Source organism: Falco biarmicus, chromosome 3 (genome assembly GCF_023638135.1).
Source record: "Falco biarmicus isolate bFalBia1 chromosome 3, bFalBia1.pri, whole genome shotgun sequence".
Lineage (NCBI taxonomy): Eukaryota > Metazoa > Chordata > Aves > Falconiformes > Falconidae > Falco > Falco biarmicus.
Genome location: NC_079290.1, coordinates 102,931,332 through 102,953,692, shown reverse-complemented (window position 1 = coordinate 102,953,692; position 22,361 = coordinate 102,931,332). Strand labels below are relative to the sequence as shown.

The 22,361-nt window shown below is 44.8% G+C and overlaps 1 protein-coding gene across 1 annotated transcript in view; it reads right to left on the bottom strand.

Moving 5' to 3' along the window:
• Positions 1–4,571: 4,571 nt before the first annotated feature.
• Positions 4,572–22,361, bottom strand: part of CTDP1 (CTD phosphatase subunit 1) — a 110,614-nt gene continuing 92,824 nt past the window's right edge. Inside the window, exon 13 of the mRNA XM_056331231.1 lies at positions 4,572–5,606. Within this exon, the coding sequence (XP_056187206.1) occupies positions 5,465–5,606 (142 nt within the window). The 3' untranslated portion in view covers positions 4,572–5,464. The remainder of the gene's footprint in view (positions 5,607–22,361) is intronic.

The following is a 22,361-nucleotide window of genomic DNA, read 5'->3' as shown; positions in this document are numbered from 1 at the left end:
TGTATTAAAATCCACGCTCTTCTTAGCATGGGGTAGGGAACCCTCCTGTACAGTGGCTAGGATTGGCAGAAGACAACAGGATTCTGTCAATCAGTCATCCAAAAACTTCAGTTCTTGAAGAACACAACAGTGAGGACCACACCTGCCTTATGCCTCCTCTGTCTTGGCCAGCATGGAATAGCCAAGGAGCTTGTAATGACATATGCAACAGCAATGGTGCTCCTTGTGCTCGTTCTTTTTCCCCTTGCGCATCCCCTAAAGAAACCAAAAAATCTTTTTACTGTGAGGGTGACTGAGCACAGGCTGTGGAGTCGCCATTCTTGGAGACACTCAAAACCAGACTGGACATGGTCCTGGGCAGCCAACAGTTGGTGGCCCTGCTTGAGCACAGGGTTGGACTAGATGACCTCCAGAGGCCCCTTCCCACCTTGGCCATTCTGTGATTCCATGAATTTCTCTGTTTATATGCATGTACTGATGACAGAGGGCTCAGTCTTTCTTTTTCCTTGGAGGAGAAAGATCACAGGGGTACACGTGGGCCCAGTGGAGATGCGGGAAAGCAGCTGGCCTGGCTTGCCAGGACAGTGACCTTACTGGGGCTGGGAATGGTCCAGCTGAGCAATTCATGGGAGCCCAGAGCTGAAGCAAAGGTGAGTTTCTTCATTTACGGTTATGAGCCCTATGACACTGAGGAATAAAGTTTGCTTAGACAAAAGATGTTCCTCCCTCCACATGGAAGCACTCACATAGCCTGCAAAAAGGCAGTGCTTTCACTTCTCTGCACTATTTGTTACTGCTCTGTTGCTATAGCTCATATATATATATAAAATAAAACCAGTCAACGACTCTTAATGAAAACAACTTTCCTATGAATGAAAAGCTACTTTCCCACCTGGAAGAAACTGAGACTTGCCTAGGTGGGGGAAGCCTCCAGCACCACAGTAATGACTGCGTGTGCAACAGGTGGAGCACCATGTCCTTCACCCTCCTGCCGTTCCTGAGCCGGGCTACCTTCCAGCACGTAACGGGGGCTCACAGGAGAGACAGGACAGGATTTAGCAGGGTCTGTAGCAATAGGACAAGGGGGAATGGGTTTAAAAAGTAGGTAGATTCAGACCAGATATAAGGATGAAATGTTTTACAATGAGGGTGGTGAGACACTGAGAGGCTGTGGATGCCCCATCCCTGGACACATCCAAGGCCAGGCTGGACAGGGCTCTGAAAAACCTGATCCAGTTGAAGATGTCCCTGCCCATAGCACAGGGGTTGGACTAAGATGACCTTCCAACCCAAACTATTCTATGATTCCATGACTCTATACCTACCGTTGTGGCCATGCCCAAGAGCTGCCTCTGTATCTGCTGGGTTCATGGTTGGGGAATCCAAGGCTTTTGCTGGACTGGCAGCTGGGAGAGCAGCAGCATATCAGGATGAGGAGGAGCCCGTTGACGGACCTGTGCCGGGGAAGGAAATCTAGTGCTGGTTTTGGAATTTTTATGGGGAGATCTGATAGGTGATGTGGTTGCAAGAAGAGGCGCTGCATAAGCTGCATAGTCTTTTGGTGTGATTCAGATGGGGAGGGGAAAGGCAGGTGCAGTCAGAACAACGTGAAAAAACAACAACTACTAATGATGTGTGAGTAGGAAGGAAGATCTCATTAGAAAGAAAGTGCAGAACAAACCAGCCAGATCAACAGGCAGAGCCCACGGTATGCAGCTGCAGCAAAGCAGCCTGCTGTAGGTAATGCTCCCTGGGGGACCAGACACTACTGCCTCCCGTCCCTTGGGGGGAGGGGAGAGGAGGCTGTGCCGGGTGCTGGGCTCCAAACACTTCTGAAATGACAATGGAAGGTGGTATTGGATAGGAAAAACAAATGTATAAAAGCTTGCATGCAGGCAGCGAGAACTGGGAGACTTCTCACGCTTGATTTCCAGCTATGCAGAGATCCACTTCCCTAACAGGACCTCTGCGTGTTCATTCTCCAACTTGTCCTCAACTTACGGTTCACTGTAGTAAAATTAAGCAGAGCTGAGAAATCTTTAGGTGTAGCTCCAGGTTTGTGTGTGGATTTGCTAAGAAAGGAAGTTGAGACTTTCCACCCTCCGCAGAGGATGTTATTACCCAACACTGAGAACTTGAGGCCCCACTCCACATACACACAAAACCCGACAGTGGAAGTGTTTGCATGCTTGGAATTTTTCACATCTCGGCACTAAGCGACACTGTTCCCTCGTCTTCCCCCTCCTGCCCAGCACACGCACAAAGGGAAAAGCTTGGCCGCTGCCCGGCTCTGCTTTTATCACGGACCCCACCACATCCCCTACACAGAGCTGCGGTGTCTTCCCATTCTCTTCAGAACTGCTGCCAGCAAACTGAGGTGGGAAAAGTAAACTTTACACTGAAATGCCTGGCCTTACCTGTTCTTACAGGACCGCCGGACCTTCAGAAGCTGCCCTTCCTCGCAGCAGTGGCAGCACGCCCTCAGGCGCACTGCGTGCCCTGTCTGTGCTCACTCCCATGCCTGGTTCCCCTGCAGACCAGCACTGCCCAGCAAGTTCAGCCGCCTCAGCACCAGTCTGGCCCTTGCTTCTGTGCTGCGAGCCCTTCCCAGCAGCAGGTCCCTGCTGGCTACGGAAGTAGGGCAAGAACATAGGATAAAACAACTAGTCAAGAGATGTGGGTCACTTAATAAGGAGTTAAAAGCCGTTTCACAAAGCACGTTGGCTGCCTTTCCTAGGGTGCTCCTGCATGTTAAAAAAATCCTAAGTTAGTGGGAGTGAGTGGCAACTTCGTACATCAAGACTTCTCGCTGGCAGGTTAGCCAGGGCATTTAACTCATCTATTAAATTTAGAGTCTCCGTTTCTCTCTCCTGCCCAGGCAGAGAGGCTGGTGCCCAGTTTGATACAGCTACCTGAGCGAACAGGAGCCTGCTCCTGCAGAGAGCAGGCTCAGCACCCCCCGGACCGCTCTGGCAGCGAGCAGTGGGTTGGTGTCTCTGCCCTCACCCCCCGTTACTAGGTTCCCACACCTCAAGGACGGGAGAGCAGGGGTTGTTAGAGCTACCTGAATAATTCAAGTCAAAATAAGGATTGTCCATGTCGTAACAGTTGTAGCTTGGCTTTGCTTTGGCAGTGTGCTGCCTGCCCGGAGCTCAGCGTGCGGTACCGGCTGCGGGTTTTGGCAGCTCCCATGGAGGCAGAGGAGCCCTCGCCGGCACCAGATCTCTGGTAGATGCAGCTCAGCCTGGCAGGAAGCTCCGTGTTTACCTAGGGGTCCAGATGGTACTGGGTCTAGTGGAGTGCTGACTGCTTTTAGGACTCCTGCCCAGACACATGCACACCACCAGTTAAACCGAAAGCATCAGCCATAAAATAAAACTGGGAAGGGGATACAGCCTTTCACACCAAAAGCCTTGTCAAACTTCCCACGTATGGAATGACCCACGAGCACGGCGAGCCAGCTCCCGTGGCAGGGACATGGTGCCCGAGGAGCAGCTCGAACCCAGGTGGAAGGTGGCTGAGCCAACAGCGCTGCCCTGCTCGGTGCGCTGGCTGTGCTCACATTCAGGGCTTGAATGCTGCCATGTGGAGCAGCAGCCAGAGCGGGTGTCCGCCAGAATCTGTGCTGTGAGGTCATTTGCAGCATCACAGCAACCCAAAAAGTTGGTATTACTTCAAATTCTTTCACCAGGGTTTGATTTAAAAAAGCACAAAACGTACCCCACAACTCCTGACATTTTAATATTTAATTGCAAGGAATCATCCCTCTGGTAGCTGGGGAGGCTGCGTTTAAGTTGCTGAAAAAAAAAAGAAGTATTTTGACTTCCCATTTCACAAGCATTAGCCTTTTTCTTCTGTCATACAAAGCAACTCACCTGGAGACACCCTGCTTGTTTTCACAGAGAGCCACCGCAGGGAGGTCACTGTAGACTTCAACAACGTGGCACCTGTGTAAATGTCCATGAAGTTTGACATTTTTCCACATAAAACACCATTTTTGTCTTGCAGATGCTGACCTTGTGTTCTGAAGTGGAAAAGCAGTATTAACCTGAAAAAATTCTCCTATTTTCTCAGTCTTCCTCTTATTGCCATTATGAAGCTTTGAAAACTGGGCTGTTATTTGTAAACCAGCTGGGATTCTGTTGGAATATTCTGTTTTACTGCTAAGTGACAAAATTAAGTACCTCTGCACCAGAAAGTACTTCCCTTTAACCATGACGTCTGAATTAATGAGTCTTCTTTTGCAAACATGTTTTTAAAAGGATTTGTCTCTGCAGTTGCTAGCAATTGAGAATAAACCACAGCTCTCCCCTCTGAAACTCAGCAGCAGAGCAGCAACTCTTGCGATGCCTTCAGAGGCCAAAGAGACCAGAGAAAACACCAGAACGTCAGACTTCACATCCAACAGAAAAGCAAACCTTCTGAGCCAGTGCTTTTCTCCTCTGCCTGAACTTACAAATTTGCACTTGCCTTCAATGTTTTTCATCATTTTCATGCAGAGCAAAGGGAAGACAACACGGAAAAGTGCCTTCTACCTGATGGAAGCAAATGAACAAGAAAGGGGAACAAAGTGTACAAAATGAATTTTTATTAAATGAAAGAAAATCTGTTTTGTGGGTCAAATATGAAATAGAATATACAAAAACTTTACATCAGAACTCTTGTCAAAGAAATTAAATCCTATCTAGACTGAAGTAGCACTCGCTCTTTCCAAGACAACACGAATGGGTGAATATGCTTCTCATGGCAGTACAGGATCACAACAGTATGCTGTGCTAAATTTCCGGTTACAGAGAAGAAAAGTTATAAATCTAAATGATGACCCTAAAGAACCCAACTATTCCACAAAGTAACTTAAAACCATGAGTTTTGATCATTATGTATTATCTCAGAAGCAAATGACAGGTGGGTCAAGTGCAGAGTTCACAAAGCTTGCATATCACATTCTCTGTTTCTATACAAATATAAATCGTTCATTTATTTTAAAAATCCTTTTATATTTGATAGCATTTATTTGTGGAAAAGGATGACCAGTTCCTCAGGTTCCTGCTGTACTACCCAGACAATTCCACCTCCTTTATCTCCTCCTTTTTTTTGAAGACTCTCACCCATATGCCACAGACCGCGATATTTTTAAAAAGTTACTGTACTTCAATCACAAATCTTTGTATCACTGTCCTGTATATGAAGGTTCTGCAGAGCTCCTAACATGTCTTTGGCATAGCACACCAAGTCCCATTTAATACTTTTTTTTGTTTAAAAAAGTATATTTTCCTTTAGTAAAACACCTTAAAAACATCTATTTCCGATTTTGTAAAATAATGTGTCACCTCTTGTGTTGCTTTGCAAAATATACACACACATTTTGGAAAAACATTGAGTACTGACATAAGGGACTCATCTGAAGTCCGATCTGTTTATGAGGAGTACAATACCATCACAAATTCCGCCTTCTGCATGAATGTCACATGAAGTCGTTCAATTCTGCTTCAAGCGCTGCTGCCATTTCATCTGCTTCAGAACTGCTTCCTTCCTCATCTTCATTGCTGGATTCTTTACTGGATTCACTGGCAGCATCGTCTTCATCCAGTTTGCGCTTGTGGCCCCTGGAAAGGCAGGCAGAGATAACGTGTGTGAATCAAGGCATCTTGTTGCTTATTAAAACTGACCACTACTTAACATGAGAGAAAAAAAATGGGGCTAAAGGACTCTACTTTTTTCCAGGTCTAGACAAAAAGTACAGCACTTGTTCTTAAGTGAACAAAAATATTTAGTTCACACAACTGATTTTTTAATTGCTGTTACTTATTGTCAGCTGTAGGTGCAAAGAACAAAGTACCATTAATTTTGTTTCTCCCATTCCCCTGAACAAGGAATGAAAACAAAGTATGACTGTCTGAAAATCACAAGCTGATCTACTTTCCTTTCACATCCCAAAAGAAAGAAATCCATCGTATGAACAAGAGATTACCAAAATGTAGTGGAATGAAGCTGGGTTAATTATCATCGATAATATACAACTGTGGGCTGGCTTCAGGGGCGGCGGGTTGGCCGATGGAGATAAGGTGCAGCTGTGGCTGGTTAAGTTCAGTGGTTGGGAGGCAATGAAGAGAGAGCAGCCGAGGAAGAGAGGGGAGGAAGAAGCAAGAGGAAAGAGAACACACACCCTGGATGAGATGAGGAGAAGGCAGCAGAGGGACTGGCATGAAGAGTATGTTGGTATGAGATGGTAAAAGACCTTGTTGCAGCTTGATAGTTTGGAGAGTGCTGTGACACTGAAATACATTGTGTATTGTTACATGATTTTGAAATATTCAAGTTTCTGCATTTATAAATAGAAAAAATATAAATGTATAGATATTTATATAAAGAAAACCTTAACAGATTAACCAAATCTGACTGCACCAGCTTCTACGCTTTGATGCTTCCAAACACAGGGGTCTCATCCTTCCCTTTTGTGTCTTTTTGGATTAGTGCTGCCAGGCTGAACCACACATTTCCCAGCGTCTCCGGAGAATTACCCAGTTTACACAGGAAGCTGAAAGAATCATGTTCCTGGTTGTGAAAGATCTCCAAGGAAAACCTAACGTTTCAACTGGGACATAGCCATAAGCAAAAGAACTTGGATTTGTGGAATCCTAAGATCTCTCTTCCTTGCCAAAAGGGAATTTTATATTAGACATGTTCTTCTGAGACAAAAATAAAGTTGAGACTTTGCATTGCATAGAATTCATAATGAGCTGCAGAAACACCTTCAAAATCCTTCCTTCATCATTTGATCAAATTTCAAGCAGAAAAATACATGCAAAGTGGGTATTTCTTAAATAACCGTCCTTTCCATTACCAGGTGGGGTTTCACGAAGAAGAGAATGCATCCACCTGCAACCATGAAAAATTAATAAAATGGTCTTTTATGTTGCAGCAAAAAGCAGTAATTTAACAATGCTCGCTTTAGTTCTGAGAGTATAGAGAAGTAGCATATAGCAAGAAAGGCCTTGGATAAATACTGACTTGAACTATGTATATCTAAAAGGAATAAACACAAAGATTAACAGTCAAACCTGTGAGCCTGTAAGCAACACTGAAATACAAAGCAATTTTTATTTTTACAGACATTCTTACTGCCATTTTCCCTGAAACATTAGCTGTCAGGCTGGCTGGGTGACACCTGACACCCCCCGCCCCTTCTCCGCTTTTCAGAGACAGACAAGATGGGGAGTGAAGTCCGGAGGGGAGTTGGAGGGAAGGCAGCAGTGCCGCATTCCCTGCGGTTCCTCGCTGCTGCACCAATGGGACCAAAGGATGCGCTGCTGCTGCTTTACTGCCTCCTCCAGCAGCCTTGGGTGGGCTTCTCTGCTCCGTACCAGGCAGCAGAAGCCACACTCCAGGGAGGTAAGGCTGATGCCCCAGGATTCAGTCTGGGCTCTGAATCCGTAACAAAGAAAAACGGGATGAGGTGAAAGCATTTCCTGAATATTTTGCTATTGAAACTCAAATGTGGCCTGCGGAGGGACCACAGGGCACTACATGCAGCCTAACACACAGCAAAAAGCAGTTTCTCACTCACAACTCTGATTTCCACGCAGCCTACATTAGCACACAGCTTGGATGAGAAGCACTCAGACTAAAAATGACCGCCTGGAAGGACTCTCAGCACGTCTCCATTAAAAGCTACACAATGTGTGGAGCTTGAGTTCCACTCGCTCACCTCGTGATGATTTCAGCCTTCAGAGACACAGCCCTATTTCAGGCACGATGCTATTAGCTACAGAAAAGCTAACCGGGAACTAAAGCAAGCCAAAAGAGCCTTACTCAGCAAAAGAGGAAAAAAGCTGTGCGCAGGTCACAAGTAGTAGACACATGGTGCAAACCACGAAGTATGGGTGAACAAAGGCACCAAGGGAACCTATAGCCTGACGCTCACGGCTGCAAACACTGGCATTGATCTCTTTGAAACAGTGCATCTATGGAAACTGATGGTGTCTGCCAACTGAAAAATAAAATGAACAGCCTGACAGCTCTATTTACAGATATGAAACACGTATGCACAACGGCAGGTGAGGGGTTACAGAACACGGCGGGACAAGCAGGATTGCAGAGCCAGCCCCGACACCGTGAGCTCGCCCAGATCTGAATCCATAGCAAAGATCCTGTCGAAAAAAGGTCTGTCAAGGAACAGTCTCCTGCTGCCAGCTGACTATTTGTTGTAAGTGAGGAACAGTTCATTTACTAAATAATTAAGGCAAAGACTAGCAAAATTACTAATCTATACAACAAAGCCACCTTTTAATTTAAATCTGCTCCATAGCAACTAGACTTCAGTGAGGACAATCAACAAAATACAGGGACCTGAAATACTCAGCGTAACCGGTTAGCTAAATAATGCAGTTCCAGTCTACAAAAAGACTTCCCAGAGAACTTTAAGGGACGGTCCCGACATATTGTCATCCCTCATTTGGTTGTATCAAACACTATCTTTGGAAATGCAAAAGACTGGCTGTGATCTATTTTGTCAGCTCTTGTTCTTTCGGCACGGCTAGAATGACAGCTCTAGTCAATCTAGATATTAAAACTTCCTCACTCAGAGGAGGAAAAAACCCATCAAAACCAAAAAAGAAAACACAGCTAAGTATTAGTCCTCTGCTAGAAGAAACAAAAAATCTCTCAAGAATGTACTGCTCTTATTAAGATATAAACACCTTTTGGTATTTGTGTACTGTAAACTGCAGCTTCATAGATATTCCAAAAACATTTAAATTAGTATTATGGAATCAAATGCAAAGCTAACTCTGAAAAAGTAACCTCAGTAACATAGTGCTGCATTTTTATTTGCAAATTCAGAAAAGAGAAACAACATCCCATTAATAATTTCTGTCTTCAGAAAAAAGCAGTATATCCCCACAGCAGCACGTCTATTAACATAATAATTTAAAACGTATATTTTCCTCATTATTTTCTGCCCACTCCCTGTCATTTCCAGTTTCACAGCCACAGTACACAATGCTTTTGAGTGGAAAAGTTAAGTGCATACAGGAATCCTCCTTAATATTTAGAGAAAATGATTCAGCAGTATGGTGCAGGCTTCCATTAGCCTGATTTGCATGTTTCAAAGGAATTTTGCTGGCCCGCTACTGAAAACCAAACATACGGGTAATAAGTTAATATCTTGATAACCTTCTAGATGAACAATTAAAAAGACTGAATGTAGAATTTTAAGTATCTGACAACTCTGTGAAAAAAAGTGTACAATTCATATTTGCTTTGCCTTTGCATTAAGTACCCAGTACTGGGAAGCCCACCAGTCTGTGTGATGGAGAAGTCTTAGAAAGAGAACTAAATTTAAACCCCACATATTTCAATTAATTATCAAGATATTTAAATAAACTACAAGTGTAAATCATAGTGTCATTAAAATTTAAAAAAACCTTGTAATTATACATATATAAAAGTTATTTCAAGGAAAATTTAGTCTACAGAATGCAAATGAGAAATACACTTAGTGGTATTCCACTAATAATAAATGAACACCCAGGAAGAGCTGACATCACAAAGTTGCAGCAGAGCATGGTGTATGCATGTGAAAAACAGTAGAGGAAAAATTACTGAAAATAAAAACTTATTCAGCTCTTGATCTGTTAAAATGATCACTAAAACATGACTGCAAAAGTTCAACTATAGGTTGAATGAAAGCTTCATGCTTATCATTTCAATTTAAATTCAGTTCTCTGAAAGAGCCACAGGAACAAAGCAGTGAAAAGAAAGCTAGTATTTGTTGCTTCTATTATCTTAAGGCCTTAATTAATAGTTAGCTGAAAATAAGAAATGCTGGAAAAAACATTTTTTTCCTATTAATTGAAAAGCAGGTTGCCTCTGGTCAGTTTTGCATCCCGATGGCTCAAATTTAAGAAATGCAGCGCTACATTAAATAGAAACATCTAATAAGCAAAGGAACTCAAAGGGCAACATAAGGCTTGTTTTAAACAAAGCAAACCTAAAACTTTTCCAAACCTTGTTTTAAATTTGCAAAAGAAAATGGTAGCAAATATTTAAATAAATGTTCATGTATACTGTAAACTCCAAGTACCTGCAACCTCCATCCCTACTCTGATAAGAAGTAAACGTCTAAATTATTGCAAATTGACCTGGTGTTTTTTCAATAGCTCCTAAAATCGGTGCAGTAACAGAACAGTCTGGGGACGGGATGTGTTCAGGTTTCTACAAGCCATCAGCTTATAGCGTGGGCATCGTAAGCAGCACTTTACAGCTGGTACCAGCTACAGTCAAGCGACTCTGATGAGAATCCTGCCCTGGGAGCCGGGGCAGTGGGGAAGGCAGCCGGCACTCTGGAACAGCGTGCTGCCTGCCAGCGCTGACCGTGCTGCCCAGGGCACCCCTGGAGCCCTGTGGGAAGGTCTGTCCCCGTCCCCACACTCACCCAGCCCAGAGCCGCCTGTGACTCCTTCCGTAATGGATAGAAGGTGATGCCGAGTCCGGCAATGCAACAGGAATTGGACTCCCTTCCATAGGAATTTGACTATGAGAACAGTTTTTTGAGATAAACCAGTTCTGTGGTGATGCCTTCAGTAGCCATGCGCTGGAGCAGGGAAAGCAGAACTGCTCTTCAACCCGTTTTGAAGATGCCAGCCCAGTACTGAGCTAACGAGGTTCAAGGACACGAGATCTGTGTGGGCAGCAGTACGTCACACCGGGCAGACAAGGCATTACATTTGCAGGGAGATGTTCAAAGTTTTGCAGTTCTGTTTTCTTAACATGCGACACTGAGCAACACCCTTGATGTGCACTCGGTATGGCAGCGAGCGACTGTCCATAGCTGGAATTTGGCTGTAAGTTTACAGCTTTACACCTGTAACACTCGGGCGCCTGCCCCCTGGCAACCCCTGCCACGCATCCAGGCAGGAACATGGAATTTTCCGTCCTGGTGCCTGGCTGGCCCCATCCCAGCGTGCTGCCGAGCACGCAACCTTCCTGCAGCAAACGCCGCTGGCCCCACGCGGGCAGGCAGGAGCGTCGGTCTTCCCCTTATGCTCCCGCTATGAGGAACAGGACAGTATTGGCGTTGCAGGAACAAAAGCCAGACACCTCACGTATTTCCCCCAGAACCCATCAGCATTGCCGGCAGAATTGCAGGGCGATCCACCAGCCCAACGCGCAGAGAAATGCACGAGAAGGCTCACCGCGCCGCACTGGGCAGGGGGAGATGCTGCTGTTGGAGGAGCAGCGGGCTTCCAACTCCGGTCGCAGGAATCCACCCGTTCCAACTGACAGCTCCAAAATGTATTTTAAGTAACACACCGGTAAAGTGAGACATAATTAAATGCTGTACAGCTTCAGCGCCTTCCTGCTTTCCAATTCTGCACACCGGCACACTATTCAAACACTGAGAAACCATTCTGGAAACTTTAAAAACTATTTTAACAACAGTTTTATAGTTCTCTAAAGTAAACGCTCAATGTATATCTAAATTGAAAGGAAGTTTCTAAAATCAGGAAGTCATAGAAAATTTAAAATAAATTCAGAAACTACTACAATATGTCAACATGGGTATTTCGTAGATTTTGCTGAAATCGAGCATTTGGCAAGGCTGTGCTTTCCTGATATTTACACCAATGGGAAAGTTTAGTAACAAAAACCCCACCCCACGTCACTGAAAACAGTTCTTAATTAAACATTCACTTGGGGTATTTCAAAAACAGTGTAGCAATAAAGCTTTAAAATGAAAGCCTACACCGAACTAAACTAATTTTCTCTGCACTGAACTAATTAGCTACAGATAATTATTAAATTGGATAATGCAAAAAGTTGAATCTACAATTTTGCTTATAAAATTAAATCACAGATAAATAAACTATGTCTCTAGAAAATTGCTTGTTATTTCATTAACTTCAAGTTTTATTAACTTCAAGTTGTTTAAAAATAATCCACCTAGTTGTTGTAAGAATTTACAACATGTAAGAATTTACAACATCTTACAATATGTAAGAAATTACATTTACAACATGCAACACTGATTTCTTCAAAAGGTGAATGTGGCAGTGGTGGTTCTCTGTCACTTAACAGATACGCTTGTCACTGGTTTGCAGAAGACAACAGAATGCTAATGATCCTTTCCAACACGGGGAGCACCCAACTACTACCTGATGCTCTCACCATGGAAAGTGCAACGACGCCACTGCCATCACGTCTCCAGATCCTGCTGCAAACAGGCAGGGACACGGCCATCTAGTCACCTTGCCGCAGCAACCTCACCCCCTTCCCAGACCCTGCACCTGAATAACCAACAGGGGAACAACCCCATATTCAGACAAAAAATAGGTGTCCACCAACAGATCAATTATTTTCCAAGCTAAACCAGGCCTTCGTCACTTGCAGCAAGTTCTCCAGCTTCTGCCAGTCTAGAAGCATCACCACTGTGACAAGGAACGGCTGGGGGCAGCCGTGCCACGCTGCTGGGCAGCTCCGGGCGGCTGCAGGAGATCCCAGGGACCAGGAGTGAGCAGGGGGAGCTTCCAGCCTTCCTCCACCAGCGCTGAACGGGCAGAGTGTAGCAGCTCTGCCTGGATTTGGTCTGGAAAATGTCCTTTGAAAACGGTGACACTTGGATTAATTTCTGCTACAGGAAGCACTGCAGGAGACTGTCTCAGGCAGTGACGAAGAGTAATGTTCTCACTAGAGGGCTGAATACGAACTATTGTTAAAATTGGTAGCATGCAGTAAAAAAATCAAGGTGAAAAGCAGCAAAAAACCTGTATGATGTATGGGCAATTAAAAAATTCAAAACCATAACCAAAACAAGGAGCTGGATAAGAAACAGCACCCGATCTCTCTGAGAAAAGCCAGCCTGCGGCCACTGCTCTGGCCGGAGCGGACGCGCGCTGAGGCACCCCTGTGCGGCACAGCGCAGCACCACTGTGGTTTGACGACCCCCTGCTGCAAACTGATGCTCAGGATTCACCTGCCCTGCCGTACCGGCCGCATGGCCAGCACCACCCCAATGTCCAGAACGTTCTTCAAGGTGCATCATCAGGCATCAGTTTAGTCATAACATGATGAGTAAGGTGCTAACCAAGGAGGCTGGAAGTAGGACTTTGTATTCTCTTACTTGTGCGGTGGCTTTTTAAATTAGATATTCACAGATCATCTTAATATGTATGTTAACATGTACATTACAGGCTACACTAAATTATACTGAAAACTAAGATGATTTTGTTAAAGCTTTTAACTCCAATTTTTACTAACTCTTCTATTACTTTGTCATTGTTTTCTATAAATTGAGATTAAATTGCAAATAGCTAAACCCAACGTCTTTCTAGCATGTTCATCCACCAAGCAGTGGCTTTACTCACAAAAATATTAACTAAGAATGTCTCTGTTTCAACATAACATGTCAAAAAACAACACAAACACATTACCAACTCTGTGTGGACATTGGTAACACTTCCATCTGCACTGGAGCACAGAAAAGACTTAAACCTGCTTTAAAATGTTGTGCTCCAAAGGGGTAAAACACACCCATTCTTTCCATGCAGGTATATTCTTCCATGCAATGTGCTCCGTCACTTCTGCTAAACAAGGGAAGCCCTTCATCCTCCTCACCCCGCCAGAGGACTTACTGGGATGCTCCCTCCGTGCACAGGCTCTGCTGCCTGCCTCGCGGCGTGGGAAGGTAGCGCAACCCTTGCCACAGCCGAGCACCCAGCGGCTCACAATGAGCAGCACCTCATCGTGCGGGTGCTGGGGCGTCACAGCTGCCGTGCCAGTAACATGGTGGCACTGCCAGGTGTGTGGCAGCCAGACCGCTCTGCACAGCAGGCAGTGGCGAGATTTGCTCTGCTCCATCCCACAATGTTCTCCTGGAATATTACATTCCTCTACTACTTCCGTTTGTCAGAAAACGTCAGCACCCCCAGAGGCAACACGTGCTACCTTGGCGCTCCCGATCCCCCCAGCTTGTCCTTCCCCAAATTCCCTTGTATTGTTCAGCTGCAGCCCTTCCCGTACCTCTGATGAAGGCGACATCTGATGGAGAAGATGCTTCATATCTGTTACCAGCCCAGGGCCACAGGCTGCTGCTGAGCACCCGGAGAAACAGGCTGCTACATCTTACTGATGCAGCGGTACCAGCCACGGGCTTGTACAACGTCTGATTATCCACTTACCTGGCTATACAGATGCATGCAACAGGAATGTGTGAAAAGATGTTTCTCTGAGCCCCAAATGACTACTGAGAGCATATACAAGATGTTCTCTTTCTAGTTGCTATCCGGGATTGATACAGCCACACGGTGCAGGGACAGAAGCAAGGTCCGACATGCCAGGCAGGGGCCCGACTGGAAGGAAGACCAGACACTTCCCTTTGCACGGCTTTGGGAATAGAAGCACTTTGCAGGCTGTCTCCAAAGTGACCGAGCGCACTCCCCAGCTGAGCTGGCTGGAGCCAGGACACACTGGGCTGCCCCCCTGCCCTGCCAGGGGGGTTACCCCTGATCCCCTGCTGGGGTCACCCCTGCCAGGTCAGGGCACGAGTGCTGCTGTGGAAGGAAGCAAAAAGCCTGGCCGTGTATCAAGACAGTGCAGGCAGCTGTGGCTCCCCAGCTCAGCTGCTGTTTACCCACTCTTGTTAACACCTGGAACACTAAAAAACTTGTCAGACTTTCAAGTATTACCATTCCAGACATGGTGGCCTGAAGTAAATAGCAGCATCAGGTGGGAGATGTGTCCTTTATATTGATGCTGATGGTGTCTGAAAACTCCACAGGCACTCCGCCTAGCAGGAATACATTTTGCATGAGCATTTAACATGATCTGGTTTGTCTGATGGGTTTTTTCACTGTGTGCTGGTTTCAGCTGAGATAAGAGTTAATTTTCTTCCTAGCAGCTGGCACGACGTTGTGTTTTGGATTTAGTATGACATCGATAACACACGGATATTTTAGCTGTTGCTGCGCAGGGCTTACCCTAGTCAAGGACTTAGCAGTTCCCGTGCTCTGCCAGCAAGGAGGGGCACAAGAAGCCGGGAGGGAGCTGATGCCAACCGGCCAAAGGGATATTCCATACCATGGGGCATCACACTCAGTATATACACCAGGGGGAGTTGGCTGGGGCGGGGGGAGCACTGCTCGGGGGCTGGCTGGGTACCGGTCAGTGAGGGGAGAGCAATTGTATTGTGCATCACTTCATTTTCTTGAGTTTCATTCTTCTCTCTCTTTTTGTTACCTCCCTTTTCATTACAATTATTATATTTTAATTATTAAGCTGTTATAATCTCACCCCACAGGTTTTACCTTTTCACAGTTCTCCTCTGCACCCCACCACGGGGGGAGCGAGCGAGCGGCTGCATGGTACCTAGCTGCCAGCGGGGGTTAAACCATGACACACTGTAACTGGTGAAAGAATGACTATCATTTATTCAATTTAGTTTTCCAGTAAGTCTTTCCTGGGATAGCTAGGATAACTCAACCCACACTGGTAGTTTCAGAGACAGCAAAACAAGATGTTCCCTTCGGTGAACAGAGACCCCATCTGCACAACACGGTGGCAACATTGAACTGCCTGGCAAAGGACACTTCTGCTGCTGGGAACATCTGCTGTGCGTGGTGAATTTAAACATCCATATTCTGCTTTTCATGTACTTTCTGATAACACAGGGAAATTCCTCACAACCAGCCTGATACAACAGAAATAAGTTCAGGTTTTCCACAAAATCTGACTTTGTTAATCCTTTGAACTCCTAGTAGGTTTTCCCCTTGGGAAAAACCAACTACTTCAGAAATTGGAAGACCTACTCATTCTAATTCCTGTTCCCTGCCCCGCCCTCCCGCATTAAGTAGCAGCACTGCTTCTCTTTTACCAACATTTTTAGCACATGCTACAAGCAGGCATTTTAATTCTTGATACACGCTGCTGTTTAGCAACCATCACAGACTTGCAGGGGTCAAGATTAATGCACATGAGTTGTTATATGAAATTTTAAGCACTTCTGGAATTCTTCAGGGAGACGAGAAGGTTGTAATATATCAGCTATTTTTCCTGATCAGAATGACGCTGCCTTCAGTATTCCTGCTAATGTCCTAGGTCTCAATAGCGGCATAGAATGAAGGATTAAAACCCTTCACTAGCAGTTGTTAATGTATTACTTTGTTTCCTTACTCTCAAGGGATATTTAGATAGATAGCTGTACATTTTAATAAGGAAAAACATGAATTGTTTAGTAGCTTATAAATTGCACTGAAGCACTCAGCCTGATTAAAGGAACAAATGCTGCCTGAATCACCTGAGGACCAACCCCAGGCTACTCTTCAGAGTCTTTGTGCCAGCCTTCTCACCCACACGTAAACTGAAGCAGTATGTTACTACCTTTCCTCAGCCTGAACTTCTACTTTTTATCTTCCTTAGCCCTCCCCATTCCTTCGAAGCCACAGATGCAAAACAGCATCAGATCTATGGACTGCCAGAACAGGGTAGCGGTGGCAGTAACAAGTGCTTACACGTGCGCCTTGTGCTGGGGGAGCCGCATCTCTTACATGAGTTGGAGCAGGACACGGGAGCCTGGTGTTAGGTGCTGCCGTGGAGAAACAGGAATAACTCCACAACGATCCAGTGCCTGGAGTTCCTTACCTGAATTCAGACCACATCAGAGGAAGGAACTGCCCCCTGTGTGAGGAACAAGTGCTCTGAAGTCAGAGAGTGAAATGCTTCATCTACCCCTTCCCTTGTGAGTGAACACTAAGAGCTCAGGTTTTTCAAATCTGGCCGGGATTCTGATTCTCCCCTTCTCGCTCTGGCAACTGCAGAAGCCAAGCTGGAGCTGCCGCGTCCACAGGCTGGCAGAGCAGGTAACAGACCCTTCAGCAGATCGAGTCAAGAACTCCCTTACCTTTTCCCCATTATCTCAGTTTCCTGCAGCCTTCATTTCTTCAGACTTAAATTGTACTGTTGGCACTTTCTGGATGTAGGCGATACCTGCCCTTCACACAACTGCATCTCTCCCGGCTGGGCAACAGAGCCCCTGGTTTGTGTGCTGCTGTGCAAAGTCTCCCCTCTGGCCTTCGACACTGCTCGAAGCAGCCCCCAGCCAACAGCCCCTGGGGGCACCCCATGCTGGGAGCGCCTCAGCTGGACTCAACAGTCGCCTCCGTCCTCCCCAGCACACCAGCACCGCTGCCGCAGGCTCCCAGGACCTGCCCTGGGCTCCCCTGATGCCCGGCTAGCTTAGGCTCTGCCAACTCTGACCTCGGCAGTGTGGTTTGGCAGCTCACTTCACAGTTGATAGGATAATTACAGCAATCAAAACACTTGTCCCTTGATTCTGAGACAAAGGCATCTTTACTGCAGAAGCGCAAGAAAAACTGCTAGTAAAAAAGACAAACATGTCCACCTAATTTCTTCCTCTCACTAGTCTACATCACTCGCTAGACTTAAGGGTGAGGTCCCTGAAGTGTGCCAGGACCCTCCCTGCGGCACACGGACTCTGCCCCAAACCAAAGCGCTGTTTTCCAATGCTTTGCACTTCCTTCTTCAGCTGGTCTCAGTTACACAAGAATCCTGTGCCAGAAAGGACATCTCTGTTCTTTCTGATTACACGAATGCCTCTCATAATTTTTCAGCCCTCACTCTTTCAAAAATGATAGTAACAAATACCTGATTTCTATAGTCTGCTTCTACAAAGTCTAGCTGCTGTAGCCTGGTGCTTCTTGCAGATCTATCATAGAAAGTTATTTTCCCTCAGGCTCCTGTCACTCCATTGTCCTGGGATGGAAGCTGCTAGTTAATGGCTCTGCAGTGACAAAAGGCAAGGGCTGCAGGAAGACTTCTGCTTCAAACACAGACACATCAGTAAGAAATCAACTTCATTACTTCACCCAGAACTCTAAGTTATACACAAATTCCCTAAGACATTACAGAAAGTAAGAGTCAGAAAAAGAAGAATAACAGCAATTCCTGTATATACTTGAGCATTTATTAGCACATTTAAGGAGATAGGGAGAACAAAGTAAATGCAATTACGCCTGACAACCTGCATTATGGTTCCAAACTTGTGCTCCTGTATAAACTAGAAAAAAGCAGCATTTTAGATTCTCCGTTGATTTTGCAGATATCAGCACACTTCTTATGGAAAGTGAAAGTGAAGCCTATTTAATGTTAAAGTAATTTGAGGAAATAAAGATATATTTTAACAGCTCCTTCTAATTCTAGTAACATAGACTTTTAATTGCCTTTCTATCCTTCCCCCAAAGTATTAGAACCGTTAGGACTTAAGCATCATGTAGACTTATGCTGTTAAGCTGCATAATACCAAAATAGGAAAACCCGTTAAGAAAAAATGGTATTGATGACTTCATTTTTAATCCGTTTTCTATATATGAAGACACACTAGCTTTCAAATCTGTTCCTGAAAACACTTTGTATATGAGAAGTTTATGCTATTTTTCACATTTCCCAGGGATGCCTCTTTTCCTGATCTTGGCTGTGTAATGCCTGTGCCCATTAGCAGGTATGGCCTCATATCACACGCGACTGAAGCCCCGCTAACTGCACGCATAATATGGATAATACCATATTATTCCATCTAAACAGCTTCCACGTATTTTGACAGCAGAGCGCCAAAGCAGCTGAGGGCAGACGGTCACTCACCAGTCTGTATTTCAAAGCAGTTTCAGAGTTGCCACCTGCCGCGTCTGCCACGGGCACAGGTACTGTGAGCCACCGCTCCGGCCAAGGGCAGACGGGCGCAGCTTACGCACCCTGCAGCAATCTGCAACGATTTGAACCCTCCGTATTGTGCGGGGAAAGGCAAAGACACCACAGAGTCACGTCAGTATCTCACAAAAGTCCAAAGTACCACTGTTTAGCTATTTACAATGAAAGAAAGTGTTGATAGAACTAAAATTTTGAACTTATGTTATTTTAATGCAAAACTTATTAAAATTAGGTGACAGTTAAAACCAGAGAATACCTCACTTATACCACCAAATGCTGAAGAAACTCGGCAAAAAAGCAACATCATATCCGTATGGAGAGCGACTTCAGAAAAAATCTCTTAGAAAAAGGAAAGCAGGTTAAAAAAACGGAGCTGCTGTTTGTATTTGATAGATTTGATCTGAAACCACCTCATGTTTTGTGGACATGGATGTTACTGAAAACAATTTATTTATTGAAGTTGTTTAGGAGCTCTGTACAAGAAAAGCAGTTGAGGTTCTCTCCCGGAAGTGCCACCCCAGGAGAAACCAGCAAACACCAGCGGGTCCCCTTAAGCTCCAACTCCAGCACCAGTTATGCAAGGCTTAGAACCCCCTGTGCACTGGTGTCACCGCTGGCATCTCCCAGGACAAGAGGGCCACCACCACCCAGCTGACAACAGCACGGGCCTGAACGCTGCCGTGCCGCTGCAGCAGGGCCCCAGCACCCGGCAGCCCCCAGCCTGTGGGCAGCGGGCCAGCTCCGCAGGCCACCGCCACGCATCTGGCACGTGCCACCACCGGCACTGGAGGACAGTGGGAATGGCCCGGCTACAGCCCAGGAGCTGCCGCGGACCGGGCGGCAGGGCCCACCGCGCAGGGCGGCCAGAAGCCAGCTGCTTGTCCCACAGTCCTGCACCAAGGTCTGCTGGGTCGGGCCAGGGGTCAGACCGTACAGCTCGCTTCCCAAAAGCCTCTGGGAGGGTGAGCACCTCCTTTTTAGAGAAGGAAAATTAGCTGCCACAGAAAGTTAGCAGCTTGACACCAAGCAAACACGCACAAGCTGTGCACTTGTAGCAAACAGAAATACAAGACCACTTCAGCCTCACAATCTAAATGTAAACCCGCACCCTCAGTTAATTTTAGCTCAAGTTAATAGTCTAAATGTGTGAAAGTTTACACTCTCACTGATCTCTCCCAGTGACTTTTTTTTTTTTTTTGCTTATCCAGTTAACGATCTGAGGCTTTCCAAAATGCATACTCCTCTTCAATTAACAGATACTGTATTAGACCTTTGCAATAACTCATCAGCAGCTCAAACTATTTCAGAATGTGTAAGCAGCAGCGATGAAGTGAACGATGTCCTTCTGGGATGTCTCCAGAAGCACACTCTGCACCCGTTGCTTGTGCTGCGTCCATCAATGATGCACACATGTGCCTGGATTCTTAGAAGCACCTCCCTCTTCCCCAAGCAGAACAAGCATACCTTTGCTTCCCTGCTGATTTATGCATCTCTGAACATACAACAGACCTAGTCAGGCCTATTTTTTTCTCTGTAATCTTTCAGAAATTTTGAGAGTTTTGATTTGCTGTAAACAGGGATAGAACCAGTTTGAGCCTCTCAATACCCCCCTGCACAGTGAAATCCTATTCTCCTTTCTTTGCACACTAGTAATTTTGACACAGAAAAACTATTTTATCAAGGAGAAAAAATATTTCAGGATACATCTCTGACAAATAGGATGAAGAAAGAGAGACCTGTAGAATGTCATGCAAGAAGATACATATAAAAATAAAAACTGTTTCTCCATTTTGACATGAATTGTAAGCCTAGTGCAATAACTGGAATTTCAGAGAATTATATTTGAAAAGCTTTACTGAAGAATTTCCCGTGTTCTTCTGATGCAGAACTCACATTCAAACATATCTTTGTTGAACTTGAAGTCCCAAAAACAAAAGTTTGAGGGCCAGATGTCAGATCAGCTCTGGAGTAATCCATATTTCATGCAACCACTTTCACTATGGAGCAGCAACCCATGCTGGAAGATCAGGATGAAGATATTACATCCCCTAAATCTCTATCTATGACAGCTCATGTGTCAGAATCCTTAGTCTTTTGCAAAACTGACTTTGTCACTGCAAACTCCGAACGGCAAAACCAGCTGCTTTTCATCTGCTCATTGTACTAAAGTATTTTCAAAGCTAGGCTAGTGCTTCAAATACTGCACGTTTCATGCCTTTATTCTAGAATCACTTTATGCATGTTATGTAACAGCAAGGATAAAATGATATTTTTTTTATTTTAAACAAAAGGGGACTTGAGAAACAAAAACTGCTATGCCATTCAAAGGTTTGTATCACACTCTGAAAGTTTACTCCATGCTTACATCCTTCCCGTTGCAGCACGGGCAGTGACATGTCAGAGGGCTAGTCGTGCATGCACAGGATTCCCATTACTCCACTGGTACTGCACATTCTGGGGAATAACAAATCTATACTTAAAGAGGTTCCTGTTTTCCACGGGATTAAGAGTGTGCTTTATGTGATGGAGAAAAGTAGTACACAAATGTGAGTAGCACCTAGCTCTGCATGAGTTGTAGCTTTACATCTGCACTGTTGCCTTCCTATTTTTATTTAAACACACTGTATTTCTTCCTTGAAAACTGGCTGGAAAAGCCTGATACCTTAAAAGGAAAAAAATACAGTATACTTTGAATTGATGTATGCTTCCTCCTATCAGTTCCTCTCTAGTGACCAGCATTCTTTTTGCTGATTTGCTTTTTAAGATTAGTGAAGACTACACATTTCTCCCATTTGTCAAACACATGCTAAGCACCTTCACCAGAAACATGATGTAACACTTCATCGGGCACAAATGTGCAGTGGGAAAAGGTAGTCTCCCTCAAGTATTCCATATGGAATCCATGAAGAATTTCTTACAGTTTTTACTTTCCTCACAGAATCCTACCATAAATTTGTAATAGGAGTTATAAGGAAACCTAAGGCTAATGGCTGTCAATGTTGTTGTTTAATTTTAATATACCATATAAATAGGAAAAATACATCACTGTCAAGAATCATACTAGAGGAAAACTACAGTAAATGTATGCTTCCATAATGAAGCTGCAAGCACAAAGCTAGCTTCATCGTGCAACATACCTTTCTTAAATCCCCTGATCTTCATCCTATTCGTCAATTTCTTAAAGCATTACATACACACACAAAGACTATATAAGATTCTATTCCAGACAAGCATATGAAATATTTTTTAATAAGAATACACAGTCAGTTTCTTACAAAATTCACCGATGAGTCTTCAGGGCAAAACTGCCCAGGTCAAGAGCAGCGCAGATCCTTCCGTTACACCCAGATGTATCCCTCAGCACAGATGCCTGGGTTTTGGGGAGAGTTCCCCAGTACCTTCCCTTCCCTGCTTTTTTTTCTTTTTTCTCTAAATAATTGGTTAAGGTAAAAAGAAACTATGTATATATTAAAAGCGGATCCCTTAGTATTAATAACTAGCATTTTCACTATAAAAACTATTCCCTTCAAAAATCTTTACTTTCACCACATACACAAGACAACAACCACCTAAACCAATTTATTCTAGAGATTGTTATTTACATTTTTTGTGCATTGAACATAGCTGTATATCCATGATGACCA